This window comes from Protopterus annectens, chromosome 2.part0, assembly GCF_019279795.1.
Source record: "Protopterus annectens isolate FY-2018-M chromosome 2.part0, PAN1.0, whole genome shotgun sequence".
NCBI lineage: Eukaryota > Metazoa > Chordata > Ceratodontiformes > Protopteridae > Protopterus > Protopterus annectens.
In genome coordinates this window covers 1,835,773,575-1,835,791,267 of record NC_056728.1, presented here as the reverse complement: position 1 = coordinate 1,835,791,267, position 17,693 = coordinate 1,835,773,575, and the positions used below count along the sequence as shown (strand labels likewise).

The 17,693-nt window shown below is 39.1% G+C and overlaps 1 protein-coding gene across 1 annotated transcript in view; it reads left to right on the top strand.

Annotated features, from left to right (window-relative positions):
* The window catches only part of FBLIM1 (filamin binding LIM protein 1), a 726,871-nt gene that overhangs the window by 686,918 nt on the left and 22,260 nt on the right, over positions 1–17,693 (top strand). The window contains exon 8 of the mRNA XM_044061867.1: positions 2,251–2,368. Coding sequence (XP_043917802.1) covers positions 2,251–2,368 — 118 coding nt within the window. The remainder of the gene's footprint in view (positions 1–2,250; positions 2,369–17,693) is intronic.

Below are 17,693 nucleotides of genomic sequence, written 5' to 3'. Positions count from 1 at the left end.
ACCATGTGGTGTCGGTTATGTGGGTTTCGGTCTTCTCAGCTGTCGTTCTTCTGTAGGGGACCCATATATATATATATATACATATATATATATATATATATATATATATATATATACATATATATATATATATATATATATATATATATATATATATATATATATATATATATATATATATATATATATATATATATATATATATATATATATATATATATATATATATATATATATATATATATATATATATATATATATATATATATATATATATATATATATATATATATATATATATATATATATATATATATATATATATATATATATATATATATATATATATATATATATATATATATATATATATATATATATATATATATATATATATATATATATATATATATATATATATATATATATATATATATATATATATATATATATATATATATATATATATATATATATATATATATATATATATATATATATATATATATATATATATATATATATATATATATATAATATATATATATATATATATATATATATATATATATATATATATATATATCATTACACTGAAAATTTTGAATGCCGTTTTGCGAACGTTGAATGCCAAAATGCAGTTTTCAAAGTCGCATATCAGCAATTCAAAATATGTCGAACCAGCAACAGTGAATGCTAGTGTGCATTTGCTGTTGTGACATTGACATATTGATTGGAGATTGCACTGCGTTGTGGATCGGGAACTTTGCCCTTTTCATCACTATAGTGCGATCTCGGAGTTATAATATATAAGTAGCTGGGGGTGCAGGGGGGCTTGCCCCCTGCAAAACGTTAGTTGGAATTCTCTGGGAGGGAAGGTACACTGGGTAATGTCGACTTTGTCGAATATGGATGGATCAACATTACTGGTTTCGGTGTTGTGCCTTTTCGATGCTGTTATTTTCTGTATTTTCGTTCGACAACATGAGAGCTTGATGGAAGTCATTTCAAGATTATGATAGCAAACCATATGTGTGTGTGTGTGTGTGTGTGTGTGTGTGTGTGTGTGTGTGTGTGTGTGTGTGTGTGTGTGTGTGTGTGTTAGTAATTCTCTGAACATTTTCATCGCAGAACTGTCTATCTAAAATACTTTTAAACCATTGCACATATGACACTGAAATGTATTACTATGTAAAAGCTCTTTGAACAGTTTATGTGACACATGGGTAGCATGAAAGATGAGGCTAGCAAGGCACAGACAATAGGAGATAAGGTTCTTAGCCATGCTGTAAGGACAGAACAGACCAATAATAACTATACATGCTGTCGCATAGCTTCTAGTTGTATATAGGAAGACTGTATAATAACTTAACTCAAAAGTACCATTTTGAAACATAAGGAAACTGGAGTAGACCACCTGAATGCTGAATAATGAACCCTGAAAGATCTGTCACCACAAAAGTAAGTGGTCACTTGAGTACGTATTCATATAATCGGCAGCCCCTTCCAAACCACAGCTGTTTTATGTTAGTCATGTATTCTCAGGCAACTTTATGTGCCTGTACAAAATTACATTTTCTTCTGGAGCAGTGCATGAGATGGTATCAGAGCTAGTTTTCAGTTAGCAATAATCTTGCCTCAGATAAACTTCAGTGGGTAAGGGAGTGTGACTAGTGCAGTCCTAATTTATAGCTTTCTACTGGAAACAGGAGCCTCATCTTAAGATAACCACTCATTGTGCTTACAGCTGTCAGGGTGTCAGAGTGATGTTTTATTATTTAATGTTTCAGCAAGATGCTACTGGAGTTTCTAGAGTGCAGTGCACTGAATGGCCACATACCTAACTGTTTATACTAACACCGTTAAACACTCATCTTCACAGCAAAGTGACCTTGGTATGTGCGTTTCCCTTGCTGAAGTTTATCCTTTGTGCTTCATGTGTTGTTAGTATTCTCAGCACTGCAAAGTGTTGATTTGTTCTCTAACCATTGGCAATAACCTTAAAAATAAACATTAGTGCAACAAGTGTAAATGAAAATGATGTTTTCCCAATTTTCGAATTACATATGCTAGTTTGCATGGATCACATATAAATAAAGCATTTACTAATATTTTATTCTAACTTAGCTTCTTTTTTGAATAGTTTATGCTGTAATGTACAATGTTTGATAGTAGTATATAAGGAAGATACTTCAGTAAAGCATCTGCTGCCTTCCTGTTTTTTTAACTTATTTAACCCCTTTCTTACAGGGCCTATGCTCCAGTGTGCTGTGTTTGCCAAGAGCCCATCATCCCAAAGAATGATGCAGACACGTACACTATAGAATGCTTAGGACAGACATTCCATGAAAGCTGCTACAGATGTGAGGTATGTTCTCATATAATTCTGTAAATCATACATCTCATTTTTTATCTATATTTTGTCTCCTAATACTAGTCATTTAATGAATTGAGCTAGGGTGCGTCCATGTAGCAGTAGGCAGTCATGTAGCTGACTATTTTTGTTTTGCACACAAACTTCATATTGTTGACCTGTCATGCACATAACATTTAAAAGTGTACATATCTCTCCAATGAAGCACAATATAGACTTAAGAACTGTACAGTTTTTTTTTCATATGTTGCCTCCAGCAATCATGAGAAAGTAATTTTTAGAGTATTCCTGTCTGTAAGCATATTGTCTACATATATATGCTCAAACTTTACTTTAAAGACTGTTCTTAGTGATCTTGGCCCTCAAAAAAATGTACTTGGGTACATTGAGCTTAACTGGCTACACCCTTGGCAACATGGCAGGAAATTGCACATTAGTCAATACGATGTTAACATCTGAGAAATCACCGAAATAAATAGTGAAATAATTCCTCTGATATCTACTGATAACTGCACTTTAAGGCATTTGAAACATGGAGAGGTGAAGGAATGCTTTTGGCAGTCATATCCTTCCAGTTTCTTAGACCACATAACAGAATGTGTGCAACGGTCAGGTGGTCAGAATGCTGCACCAAGGCATGTATAATCCCTTTGACTCTGTTCTGAAAGGCTTACTGGTGAAGAAGTGACTCATGTACAGAGAACAGGATTTCCTAACATAGAAACATGCAACTAGATGGTAGATAAATTTGCGTATTAACCAAGTGGGGGTAATTCTAGATGATCTGTTTTAACCACAGACCAGGCCATGTGTGACAAAGATCAAATGTAACAAAATAACTATATAGAAATGAAGAGCAACAGTAAAATATTGTAAGAACAGCAGACAGAAATTAACTGAAAGGAGAACTCCACCCAAAAGTCAAGTTTTTCTTTCATAAAGTTATTTTACTTCCCTGTAATCCAACCATAATACTTCACATACAGAAAAGGCATCATTTAAAAAGTAGGTTTGCCTTTCTTTCCTGCATTTGTCTCATCTGTTACATCACAAAGGTTACTAAGAGTGGCAGAGTAATTAAGTTAGGTAACTTATCCCAACTACAGAGCCGTTAAGAAAACAATGCCTGCTAAACAATGACATTTTAATGTGCCTAATCAGTTACAGATTACAGCATCATGCCTCAGATAAGCAGTATAACCTGGAGTCTGAACAAAGGCAGGGCTTTCATGCTTAGTTTTCAGATGCAAATATCTTCCCTACTCAAACTCTCAGTGCCACAAATAACAAAAATATGGTCATCTAACTCTTCTTACTGTCTGTCAGTATTTAATTTTGCATTTTTTCTACACTATATTTTCTGTAAAAGTATGTTTCTTCTAGTGTTTTGTTACGGTATTTTTGCATTGCATACAGTGTTTTGCTAAGACAAGTCAGTGAGTTGAGGAAAAAATATTAACATCAAAGACTTTAATTCTAGCTGCAGTATTTAAAACTGTAAATACAGCACAAACCATCTCAGCAAAGTAACGCCTATTAATCACAGGGATCAGATTTCTCACGCTTGAACACTGAACTACAGTTGTTACTTTGTAAAGAACAATTAACTTAAATACATTCTCAAGCCTGCTATTCAAACATTCCTTAAAATACTGTAACAGAGAAAGCCACAAATGAAAATCAAAGGAACTAATTAAAAATGCAGATTGATGCTGACAGTGAAAAGCAGGCAGTCACAGCAATGTTGTAAACTGAGACAGAAGACCACAGCAAACCCAATGACATCATCAAGACAAAGGCATTGACTGCAAATAAAATCATATTAGCCATAGCAACTTTATTTCGGGTCATTTTGAGGTATAACAAATTAGACAATAATGGCAATTACTCAGTTTGATACAGAGACATTAGTAATGCAGAGAAGTTCAAGATTTGCTAAAAACATGTTTTTATTCAGTTTTTGGGTGCAGTTCTCCTTTAAAATTTGAAACTTAAACTGCAACTTAATCAGCTGTCAGTGTCTCAATGTGTAATCCACTTGCCACTGATACTGAAAGATCAAAAGGTAACTTTCCCCCATTAGATGCTTAGGTTCCATTGCTAACACTGTGGGGCAACATGGGGGGGGTTGTGTTCCAAAATGTGTCTTTGATTAGATGAGACGTTAAACTTATCTTATCTGTCTGAGATGGAGATAGCTTAGCTGGGTGTTTAACTGAGGAACCAAACTGCTGCTGCAAAGACTTCCTGTGCTTGTTTCATAATTATTGCAAAAGCTTATGACATTACAAACTTTTCCACAGCAGAAGATTCTGATTACTTCACTGAAGCACAGCTCAGGGTTAGTGCACTACAGTACCCTCTCCCTCCAACCATGTATAAACCCATAAACTTCTTGCAATGGCTCTCATATCTTGCTCTGCGCAGTCAGCAGTCATTCCCACTAGTTCACTCATGCAGTTACATATGCTTTACATAGCTGCTGCTGCTGCATACCCCATGTACAGTAATTATACATTACTTAAATACTACCTACATACCCTAGTACTGTAGTAACACATTACTCATACCCAATGTACAACAGTTATACCTCACTTATCTGCCAACCAAATACCCTATGTACAGTAGTTATGCATCACTTAAATATCTGCCACATACCCCGGTACTGTAGTTACTCATTACCATAGCCGGCCTTAGGCATAGGCCAACTAGGCGGCCGCCTAGGGCGCTCCTCTAGTAGGGGTGCTTTTCCAGTATTTATTTGATGCAGGTAGACCAGGATGAGGGCACTGGGTGGTGTGGTGGGAGGCGCTGTGGAGCCCTTTTGCCTAGGGCAGCAGTTGACCTAAGGCTGCTCCTGCTCATTACTCATGTACAATAGTTATACCTCACTTATCTACCCAGCACATATCTCATGTACAATAGTTATACCTCACTTATCTACCAACCACATATCTCATGTGCATTAGTGGTACATCATTTAAATACCTGCTACATACCCCAGTACCGTAGTAACACATTACTCATACCCAGTGTACAACAGTTATACCTCACTTATCTACTGACCATATACCCCATGTGCAGTAATTATACATCACTTAAGTACTAGCTACATACTCCAGTACTGTAGTAACACATTATTCATACCCCATGTACATTAGTTATTCCTAACTTATCTATTGACCACATACCCCATGTGCAGTAGTTATATATCACTTAAATACCCGCTACATACCCAAGTACTGTAGTTACATATTTGTCATACCCCATGTATAAGGTTGCCACCTTTTCAAATGCCCAAAGTGGGACATTTGTTGTAGAAATGTGAGATTTTGCAGGACAAAACATACCCACGGCCAGAGCAAAGGACAGAACTTCACTTTTTTGCCAAAATAAAAGCTCATTTTTGTAGCAATTGAGTTGCTTATCCTATCTGATGTAACATCAATGTGTTTCAGATACAAAATAACTGTTTTATGCAATTATTAAAGAAAACTTAAGAAATATATTTTGTCTTAAAATCTCAGGCCATTTGCCATTTTTTAGGCTTTTTGCAGGACACAACTGCCCAAAGTGGGACTGTTCCTCGCAAACAGGGACAGGTGGTAACCCTACCCATGTACAATAGTTATACCTCATTTATCTACTGACTGCATACCCCATGTGCAGTAGTAATAAATCACTTAAATACCTGCTACATACCCCAATACTGTAGTAATGCATTACTCATACCCAATGTACAACAGATATACCTCACTTATCTACTGACCACATACCCCATGTGCAGTAATTATACATCACTTAAGTACTAGCTACATAGCCCAGTACTGTAGTAACAGTGCTTATACATCACTTATCAACAGACCACATACCCCATGTGCAGTAGTTATATGTCACTTAAAGACCTGTTATATACCCTAGTACTGTAGTTACACATTACTCACACCCCATGTTTAACAGTTATACCTCACTTATCTACTAACCACATACCCCATGTACAGTAATTATACATCACTTAAACACTTGTTACATACCCCAGTACTGTAGTAACACATTACTCATACCCCATGTACAGTAGTTATACACCACTTATCAACAGACCACATACCCCATGTGCAGTAATTATACATCACTTAAATACCTGTTAAATACCCCAGTGCTGTAGTTACTCATTACTCATATTTCGTGTACAGTAGTTATACCTCACTTGTCTACTGACCACATACCTCATTTACAGTAGTTAAGGATCATAGGATCATAGGAGGTTACTAGGCTACTGACCCTAGGGACCTTACAAGCCTAGCCAAGTTTTACCCTTATTTCCACAATCAGCACCTATCATCCCTGTCCAAAAGGGGCATAGGTGGAACCCCTGAGGTGAATTTACAGTTACCCATCGAGTCATCCAGATTGCATTTGAAGAGGACCAATGGGGTTTTCTGCTTGACATGAAGCAGGAGTCTGTTCCAAAAATGTGGCAACCTCTGGGAGACAAATCTGTCTCTCCAGCAGGTTATATTAATGTCACATATCAGGTTAAGGCCATTAGAGTGAGTAACCTGTGTACCATTTGACTTATGGGTATGCAGCATTTCCAAGAAAGCAGGGTCTGAGACTGGTTTATATGCAAGGCAGAGATCGCCTCTGAGTAGTCTGTATGAAACAGAATAAAGTTGCAGTAATTTCAGATGATTCTTATAGGCAAGATGCTAAAGACCTTGACTTATCCTTGTGAGGAACCTTTGTGGTCCCTCCAATTACTTCAGGTGCTTGGAAGAGGTTACATACCAAAAGGGGCGCTGCACTCAATTATTGGCCTGATGAGGGAAGATCACAGAGAGGTTATGGAGGCAATGCCCTTACTTATGAGATGAGCAATACTGAATGCCCTTCTTACCACTGTGGAGACATGGTGATCAAAGGTAAGACTGCTGTCAACTAGTGTGCCCAGTTCTCTCACCACTGAGTACATACTTAGGGTGTTATTGATGTGATAGTTAGCAGGAACATCACTCTTACTGAAAGGGATGATAATACATTTTTTTGCATTCAGTTTAAGGTCATGACTTTGGCATGAGTCATTTGTTTGTGTAAGACCCTCTTGTAGGATGTTGACATCGTTTGGAGAGTCTATGACCGCTCCCAGTTTGCAGTCATCAGCAAACTTTGTCAGCCACAGACCTTTAGTTTTAGTTTTCACTTCAGAGAAGTAGATTCTAATTAGTAGAGGTCCCAGGACTGATCTCTGTGGAACACCACTGGTTAAAGGTCTGCTGTTGGAGGTGGATTCTACTATTTTGACTATATAGGTTCTATCACTGAGCAAGTTATCGACTCATCTGAAGATATATGGGGTGACACCTTGCTGGGTGAGTTTGTCAATTATGCCTGAGTTGGGGATAGTGTCAAAAGCCTTGTCTAAGTCTAGGTAGGCTGTATGCACAGATTACCCTTCATCAAGGGCTTTTCCATCATCAAGGGCCTCAGTGACTGCCTGGAACAAGTCCACCATGTTCAACAGGAAAGCTCTCCCTTTGACAAATCCAAATTGAGTAGGATCAAGTGTTTGGAGGTTACCAATGTCTTGTTGATAAGGAACATGATGATTCTGTCCATGGCCTTGCAGATAAGGCTAGTCAGGCTAATAGGTCTGTAGTTCCTTGGGTCAGTGGAAGCACCACCTTTGTACAAGGGGATAACAATGGCCTTTTCCATTCAGCTGGGATGAAACCAGTGCTTAGACATCACTTAAATACCTGCTACATACCTCAGTACTGTAGTTACTCATTACTTATACCCCATGTACAATAGTTATACCTCACTTTACTGCACATTGGGTTATGTGGTCGGTAGATGTTATACATCACTTAAATACGTCCTACATACCCCAGTGCTGTAGTTACTCATTACTCATACCTCATGTGCAGTAGTTCTGCATCACTTAAATACCTGCTACATACCCCAGTGCTGTAGTTACTCATTACTCATACCTCATGTGCAGTAGTTATACATCACTTAAATACCTGCTACATACCCCAGTGCTGTAGTTACTCATTACTCATACCTCATGTGCAGTAGTTCTGCATCACTTAAATACAAGCTACATACCCCAGTGCTGTAGTTACTCATTACTCATACCTCATGTGCAGTAGTTATACATCACTTAAATACAAGCTACATACCCCAGTGCTGTAGTTACTCATTACTCATACCTCATGTGCAGTAGTTATACATCACTTAAATACCTGCTACATACCCCAGTGCTGTAGTTACTCATTACTCATACCTCATGTGCAGTAGTTCTGCATCACTTAAATACCTACTACATACCCCAGTGCTGTAGTTACTCATTACTCATACCTCATGTGCAGTAGTTCTGCATCACTTAAATACCTGCTACATACCCCAGTGCTGTAGTTACTCATTACTCATACCTCATGTGCAGTAGTTCTGCATCACTTAAATACAAGCTACATACCCCAGTGCTGTAGTTACTCATTACTCATACCTCATGTGCAGTAGTTATACATCACTTAAATACAAGCTACATACCCCAGTGCTGTAGTTACTCATTACTCATACCTCATGTGCAGTAGTTCTGCATCACTTAAATACAAGCTACATAGCCCAGTGCTGTAGTTACTCATTACTCATACCTCATGTGCAGTAGTTATACATCAATTAAATACCTGCTACATACCCCAGTGCTGTAGTTACTCATTACTCATACCTCATGTGCAGTAGTTATACATCACTTAAATACAAGCTACATACCCCAGTGCTGTAGTTACTCATTACTCATACCTCATGTGCAGTAGTTCTGCATCACTTAAATACCTGCTACATACCCCCGTACTGTAGTTACATATTTCTCATACCCTATGCAGAGTAGTTATACCTCATTTATCTACCGACTACATACCTCATGTGCAGTAGTTATACATCACTTAAATACCTGCTACATACCCAGTACTGTAGTAACACATTACTCACACCCCGTGTACAATAGTTATACCTCACTTGTCTACTAACCACATACCCCATGTGCAGTAGTTGTTCTCCACTCACCTTGCTACCTCATTCCCCATGTGCAGTAGTTATACATTTCTTGCCTATCTTCCTCATAGCCCATGTACAATAATTATATATCACTTACATATCTACCACATACTCCATGTATAGTAGTTACATATCACTTAACTACCTCCTGTCTAACCCATATACAGTAGTTATATGTTAGTTATCCACCTGTGGTAAATCCCATTTATAACAGTGACATATCACTAACCTGCTTACTACATATATTGTGTACAGTAGATATATATCAGTTACTCTACCTACTACATGCGCCTTCTAGAGTAGTTACATGTCACTCACCTACTTACTGCTTACCCTGCAGTTGTTCAGCTCTTACTTGTCTGCTGCACAAACCATGTACTATTATGCATCACTCACCAACTTACTGCCTAACTTATGCTTATTCACCACTTACATTATACCTCATGTGCTATAGTTATGCAGAATTTAACTACTAACCACTTCTCTTATATACAGTAATTACCACTCACCTGGCTACCACATACTTCACACACTGTAGTTATGTATAACTTACCTATCTATTGCATAGCCCATGTACCATAGTTATAGATCACTTACCTTTCCAACTACCTTGCACTCCATGTATAGTAGTCATATGTCACTTAACTACCTACTCTGTAGCCCATGTACAGTAGTTATACGTTAGTTATCCACCTGCGGTAAATCCCATTTATAACAGTGACATATCACTAATCTGCCTACTACATATATTGTGTACAGTAGATATACATCAGTTACTCTACCTACTACATGCCCCTTGTAGAGTAGTTATGTATCACTTAAGTGTCCACTACATTTATTGCACACTGAGTGTACTGTGATTATCACTCACGTGCCTACCAACTATCTAATGAACAGTAGTGATTCATCATCCCTCTGCCTGCCCCTTACCCTACATACAGTAGTTATACCTAACTTATAGACCAACTGCATTCCCCATGTATAGTAGTTATACATCAATTACTGACCAAGTACATTCCCCATGTACAATAGTAACACTAACACATAATTTATCTTCCTATTACATATCCTATTTACTGTAGATGTGCGTCACTCACCAGTGTAACAACCAGATAAACTACTTACTGCATATTCCATGCACTGTAGTTGTATAACACTCACCTACCTACCACATACCCCATGAACAATAGTTCTACATCACTTACCAACCTTCCACATAGTCATGTATCAGTTAACTTCTAACTGCATTTAATGCATACTCTATGTATATCATTTACCTACCTAGTAAATATCCAATGTACAGTACTTACACATCAGTTACCTACCACCTATTCCATGTAGAGTAGTTATGCATCACTTACGTACGTACTTAATGTATCCCCCTTATCATTGTATTGCTATATGACTTACCCACCTACTTCATTTATTGCATACTCTGTGTACTTTAGTTATATATCACTTACACTTACTTATTTGTATTTACTACATATTCCATTTACTGTAATAGCACATCACTTACTGAACTACTGAATAACCCATGTACAGTAGTTATACATCAGTCAACTACCTGCTGCATACCACATATACAGTAATTATGTTGTAATTACTTATGCACCACATACGTAAATATACATCAGTTACCTATCCAAATCATGCCCCATGTGCAGTTGTTATACATCACTTACCTACTACCTACCTTCTTACCGCACAGCCCATATGTAATAGTCATAGATCATGTAACTACTTGATGCATACCCCATGTACAGTACTTATAGTTTATAAGTCATAGATCACTTACCTACATGCCTACTGCATAGCCCATATATAATAGTTATATTTCATTTACCTACTTACGGCATACCCCGTGTACACTAGTTATAGATCACTTAAATACTTGCTGCATACCCCATGTACAGTAGCTATATATCACTTATTTACCTACCTACCTACCGTGTAACACATGTGGGCAGTTATACATCACATGTTGTCTCACTGCATACTCCAATGTACAGTAATCATAAAGCACTTACCTATGCACCACATACCTGATGCACACTGGCTATATGTCAGATACCTATCTAAAACATATACCTGGAAGATTTACCTGAAGTAAAGAGCTGTAATCAGGACCTGGGTGCTTCCTATAGCCTAGGACTTTTTGTGAATAGCTTTGTACTAGGGAGTTGGGACCACTGCGACCAAATGTAATGGAGCGATGACATCACTGCTACCAAATGTGACAGAGGGGTACATCACTGCCACCAATATGACACCCAGGTAACAGGATGCCACTCATTATGATATTAGGATGACTGGCAGTAATAATGTTTGAATCCTGCCACTGCCAACTAATGATGACCAAGTCTGTTTCAATAATTACTTCACAAAGTACAACCTGGCCCCAGAAAATATGCACTACAGTCCAGGGTATGGGCTTTCAACTTCCACACCCAGACTGGACAGCACATAAGCCACTTACAGAGCTGAGTCTTTGGAAAGCACCCCAAGCCCCTTGTCTTATCACTCTCTCTGTGAACCAGTTACGGAAACAGTTCACTTTGCTGAACATTTATTTGCTCAACAATGCAAACTGTGGTATATTTTACTGAACATGTAAATTACTGAATGGACACATTGGTGAATGCAGACAGCCAGTCTTCCGGAATACTACATTCCCACAGTCCTCCAACCCAAGCCATCTTTCTCATGTGAAGATGTTGGTGGATTAAAGGGCGAGTTGGCTGGCATCATCTTCAGGTCTTTCTTGACATGCAGTTAGTATTTGTTATAAGCTTTTCACAGTGTCAATAAGACTCTTTTTCTGTTCTTTAGTCAATGTCTGATTTGGAATATAGTTGTCAGGAAATTACTGTTAAAGTCAATAACTGCTTAATTTATGATGAACAGAATCCGCATAAAGCTTTCCATAGAAAGTGCCTCTTTTGTCTTGTCCCAGGGGCATGATGAGGACTCTTGTCTACACTGTGCATTGCTCACCCTGAGGACAATCTGATGTTGTCAGATATCTCTCCAGGAGATTTCTCCCAAAAAGGGGTGACATGCATGGTTTTAGGCCACCATATCCTCTGGGAGTCTTTGCCCTAAAAAAGCATTCAGAAAAAAGGAAGGAGAATAGGGAAACTGAGGCTGTGACCAGCAACTTGGGTTTCCCAAGGCCTGGTGATTCTGTACAAGGTGAGGTGATTTTGCAGCCCTGGACTCCATAGGACCATAGGAAGTTACAAGGCTATTGGTCCTGAGGCCCTTATAAGCTTAGCCACAAGTTTAGCCCATGTTTAGACAAGTCAGCACCAGATGCCCCTGTCCAGCAGAGACACGAGTGGAATCCCAGGGATGTATTTTCTGTTTCCCATCCAGTTGTCCAGCTTGCGCTTAAAAAGGGGTAAAGAGGTTCTCTGCTTGATGTGGAGAGAGAGTCTATTCCACAGATGGGAGAGTCTCTGGGACATAAATCTGTCCCACCAACAAGTCCTATTGATGTCACAGACCAGGTTGAAGCCATGTGTATGGGTTACTGGAGTGGAGCTTGACTTGCGGATTTGCAGCAGTCCCATCAAGGCAGGGTCCAAGATCACCTTATATGCCAGACAGAGGTCATCTCTGAGGAGTCTGTATGAAACTGTGTAGAAGGATAGGGCTTTTAGCCTATCCGTGTATGGTAGATTTTTGAGCCCCTAGATTCTCCTGATGAGAAACCTCAGTGGTCTCTCCAGCTGCTGCCTGTGCTTTGTGAGGTAAATGCCAAATGGGGCATTGTTCTCAATAATGGGCCTTATAAGGGAAGAATACAGGGATGTTATGACCTTCTTGTCCCTGGATGAGATACCTTTACTTATGAGGTGGGCCATATAGAAAGGTTTCCGTACAACGGAAGCAACATGGTGGTCAAAAGTGAGGTTGTTATCAACCTGGGTGTCCAAATCCCTCACAATTGATTGCATGCTTAGGACATTGTTATTAGTTGGATAATTTGTGGGGATGTCACTCTCCCCAAAGGTAATGATACATTTTTTTGGCATTCGGCTTGGGGCCATGTTTCTGGCACCAGTCATTTATTTGGGAGAGAACTTCTTGGAGGATGTCCACATCACTAGGGAAAATAATGACAGCACCCAGCTTGCAGTCATCTGGAAACTTGGTCAGCCATAGCCCACTGGTTTTGGCTTGCACCTCAGAAAAGTATATCCAAAATAACAGAGGCTCCAAGACCGAACCCTGGGGTACACTGCTTGTTACAGGTCTACTGTTTGAGGTAGCTTCCCCTATTTTGACTAGGTGGGTTCTATCAGTGACCAAGTTAGCTACCCATCTGGTAACATATAGACTGATGCCTAGTTGAGATAGTTTATCTGTTATGCCCAAGAGGGGTATAGTTTCGAAGGCTTTGGCCAAGTCAAGGTAGGAAGTGTGCACCATCTTCCCTTCATCCATGGCTTTGGTGACTGTCTCAAAGAAGTCGACCATATTTAACAGACATGACCTCCCCTTGACAAAGCCAAACTGTGTGGGATTGAGTGTTTGGAGGTTTCCAATGTCTTTGTTAATGAGGTCCATGATAATCTGTTCCATAGTCTTGCAGATTAGGCTAGTTGGGCTGATGGGTCTATAATTTCCCGGATCAGTGGACACTCCACCTTTGTGCAAAGGGAAGACAGTGGCTGTCCTCCACTCAGCTGGGAAGAAGCTGGTACTCAGGCTTTCATTGACTAGGGAGCCTAATGGTGTTGCAAGTTCCTGCCTGAGTTCATGTAGGATGCAGCTTGGGATGTTATCAGGTCCCATGGTGGCTGTATTTTTTGCCTCCAGACTGTGTATTGGTTGCAGCCTCTGGATAAACTGCATCACAGGCAACTATGCCTTTGGTTTCTGGAATGTCTTCCCCAACTAAAATTCCCAAGACCGCTTTGGCTGCCAAAGACTCATCAGTATCAGAAACTTGCATCTTGATCACTAAGGGGTAAGGCGGGATCCCTAGGTTCTTTGTACATGAGGAAATTTACAGCAACTTCATTAAAGTTTGGGTTCTCCGCACTCGATCCTAGGCCTCAAAGATGGCCATTTCTGGGCCTGGCAATACAAAGCACAGAAAGTTAAGCAAGTGCAACCTAGTTTGCCTCAGCCTAAGCCAGACAGTGCCTAAACCCAACCCAATCCCAAGCTTCTTCTTTGGATTCTCCAGTCCAGCTGGCCAAAAGCTTTAAGCCTTTTATTAGGTCCAGGAGGCCTGCATTGGATTCACATTTGGTGTCTGGAGCTGCTTCTAAGAAAAGAAAAGTATCTCCTCCACTGGAAGAATCTGACAACACTGACGTGGAAGCTAGTAAGCTGGCATATGTGGGCAAGTTCCCAGCAGCAGAGAACCTGGATTTGGACACCAAAGGCACCCTGTCCTCTGCCTCTTCACCAAAGGACAGCTCCTTTGGAGATATACTTTACAGTGGCTATCCGAAGAACATTCTGAAGGCCAACAGAAATATATGGGAATCATGGTTCTTCCTGAATGTAGGCCGCTGTCTATCCCTCCAGTACTAGCTGTCCTGAGAGATGGGTTTCTTAATGTGTCAGTAGAGCCCAACTCCCTCCCCCCTCCTCCTAGGAAGCCTAACTGGTTTTAGAAGGTCAAGGATTCCCATAATTACTTGTACAATAACTCATTAGGTGATTCAGATGTGGTATCCTGGATTCTAGCAAGAGACCAGTCTTGGTTTCTACCAGGAACCATATCCCAAATGACAAGAACGACAGAGGTCTTGACAGATTTGGTACCCTAGCCTTCAGTTTTCTAAACTGTCAGATTCTATGTGCTTTTTTATCAACAAACCCATTGGAGCAGATAAAGACTAAGGTAAAAGAGACAGGATAAAAACTTGAGACAAGAGTTGCTTGGCTTGTGTGACCTTTCCACCCAAGTTATTAAAGCATTCTTAGAAACATAGTTATATTGCTCTGAACCCATTATGCAGGGCATCAACACGAGAGTCCATTATTAGAAGAAATGCCTAACTAAGGCTCACGCCATTAGCAGACAGTGCAAAGAGGGAGATGCTCAGTGCTCCCCTAAGTAAGGATCTACTCTTCATAACCCCCAGTTTTAAGGTGCATACAAATCTGGAGGAAAAGTCTAAGGCCACCCAGGCAGCCAGACAATTGTTTAGACCTCTGTGCCTATGTACATAAAATTTTCCTGCCAGAACCTGGCCTTTCAACCCCAGGAAACAGCCCACCAGATGTGGCAAAGGGGAAAAAAGGCAAGTATTAAATAGAATGACAAGCAAAACCTGGAGCAAAGCATGTGGCCCTCAAGGGTGAGACCCCATCAGAGGGATCATTAGGGTTGATGTATGGGGGCAGGGTTGACGTAATGTTTAAGGTCCTTACCCCACAGACACAAGATATAGGGTTTGATTCTCACCACTGGTCACTGTCTGGTTGTTTGCTAGAATTGTAACAGTTTGTAAATTTATTGTCATGTATTTAGCTATGACTCAACTTGGCTGCCCCCTCTTTTGCCATAAGCTACCCCAGTCCCACCCCTTTCTCCCATTTCCATACATTTTTCTCCTTCCAAAAACTGGACAGCACTTTTTTACATGATGGAAATAAATCATTTAGAGAAGGTGAGTGCTAATCAATATAAGAAATGGCAACAGTCTTTATTTCCAATTAAAACCTGTGTTCATAGGTATTCCACTAGTTCTTCAAGATCGGTTGCAGTTAATACCTCATTTTATAAAAAAATATACTAACCAAAGAGGCCATAGAAAAAGTTCCCTTGGGAGAAGAAGGCACAGGGTTTTAATGCACATTCTTCTTGAAGAAGAAGAAGAAGAAGAAGAAGGAGAAGGAGAAGGAGAAGGAGAAGAGGATGGGCCTTGGAAGGCCATTTTGGAGATTTCCTTATTAATGCATTACATCTGAGTGATGCCTCCAGGTGCATCTGCAGTTAACTTCTACTGATGCCTTTAGGCGTCAAATATTGCTTATTCATATTTGCATCAATAATTCCAAAACCATGTTATATAAAAGGTTTTGAAAGATTCCATCTTAAAGCTTACACAGTGGCAAACTCAACTGCATTAATATTTGACCTCTGTTTAGTGCAGGTAAAGAAATAATAAATGTTGTTTTTATGGTATAAATTTATATACATATAATTTTCACATTTTTCTAAATATATCAACAACCAAGTAAAACAGACAGAACTCCTCAGCCTCATATAAACGCTCTCAGCTAGATGAACAATATGCTGTTGACAGTATATGTGTAACTTGAATGATTGGTGAAATACAGTTAAGTTGTTTACAAAATATTACAACCATAATAGTTAGCATGTTTACTGTGTCTTCAGTTTAAGACCTAGAACCTAAAGAATACTGTTCTTCTTTCGGCTTTTCCCGGTTAGGGGTCGCCACAGCGGAACTCCAGTCCGCTAATGATTAGCAGTAGAACCTAAAGAATACTACCACTATAAAAATAGTTTGTGCTGAATAGTTTGCCATTTATACTTCTTTCATAGCCTCTATGGTTCTAGAGAAATGAGGATTTGTTTGAAATGTGTGGACATAATTTGATTCTGTCAAAAGTCTTAGGCTCCACTCATTGGAAGTTATAATGCAAACTTCTTGAGCTCCATTGGAGTGAATGAGTTAAAGGACAACAATGGGATTCTGTTATTAAATGCTCAACTTCTCTGTCTTTTTTCTCCCTGTTTAATGTCCCTGCTATGAATAAACAACAATACAGCATTTAAACTATTTTAAATTTATTGTTTCTGTACACTAGAACAGTACCTTACTGTGTTGGTTTCACTTTCAAAAAAAAATTTTGTCCTGGACTGGAAAAGTCTCCAATTCACTGGTGTCATCAAGGCCACTGGATATAGGTAGTTTTCTGGCTATTTCCCTCCTCAAACTGACATCACCACTACCATCATAAAAAACCCACCCATGCTGTGATGTCACAGCTCTCTGGTCCTTCCCCTACCCATATAAAAAGTAAAGGCTAGAACAAGGAAACAGTACATGAGTCAAGTCTCCTGCTGTGAGCTGTCAATCACAGTAGGTAACAGCTCAAATTATCCTTAGCACCAGAGAAGTTAGATGTGAAGGGGATGGGAGATGAGTCAAGGTCGTACAAATTCAGGCTTCACAAAAGACTGTGGTTTAGCCATTCTAAAAAGAAACAGCAGTGAAAAGCACTTTTGAATGTGTGTTCTGTGGCATTTGCACTGTTTGTGTTT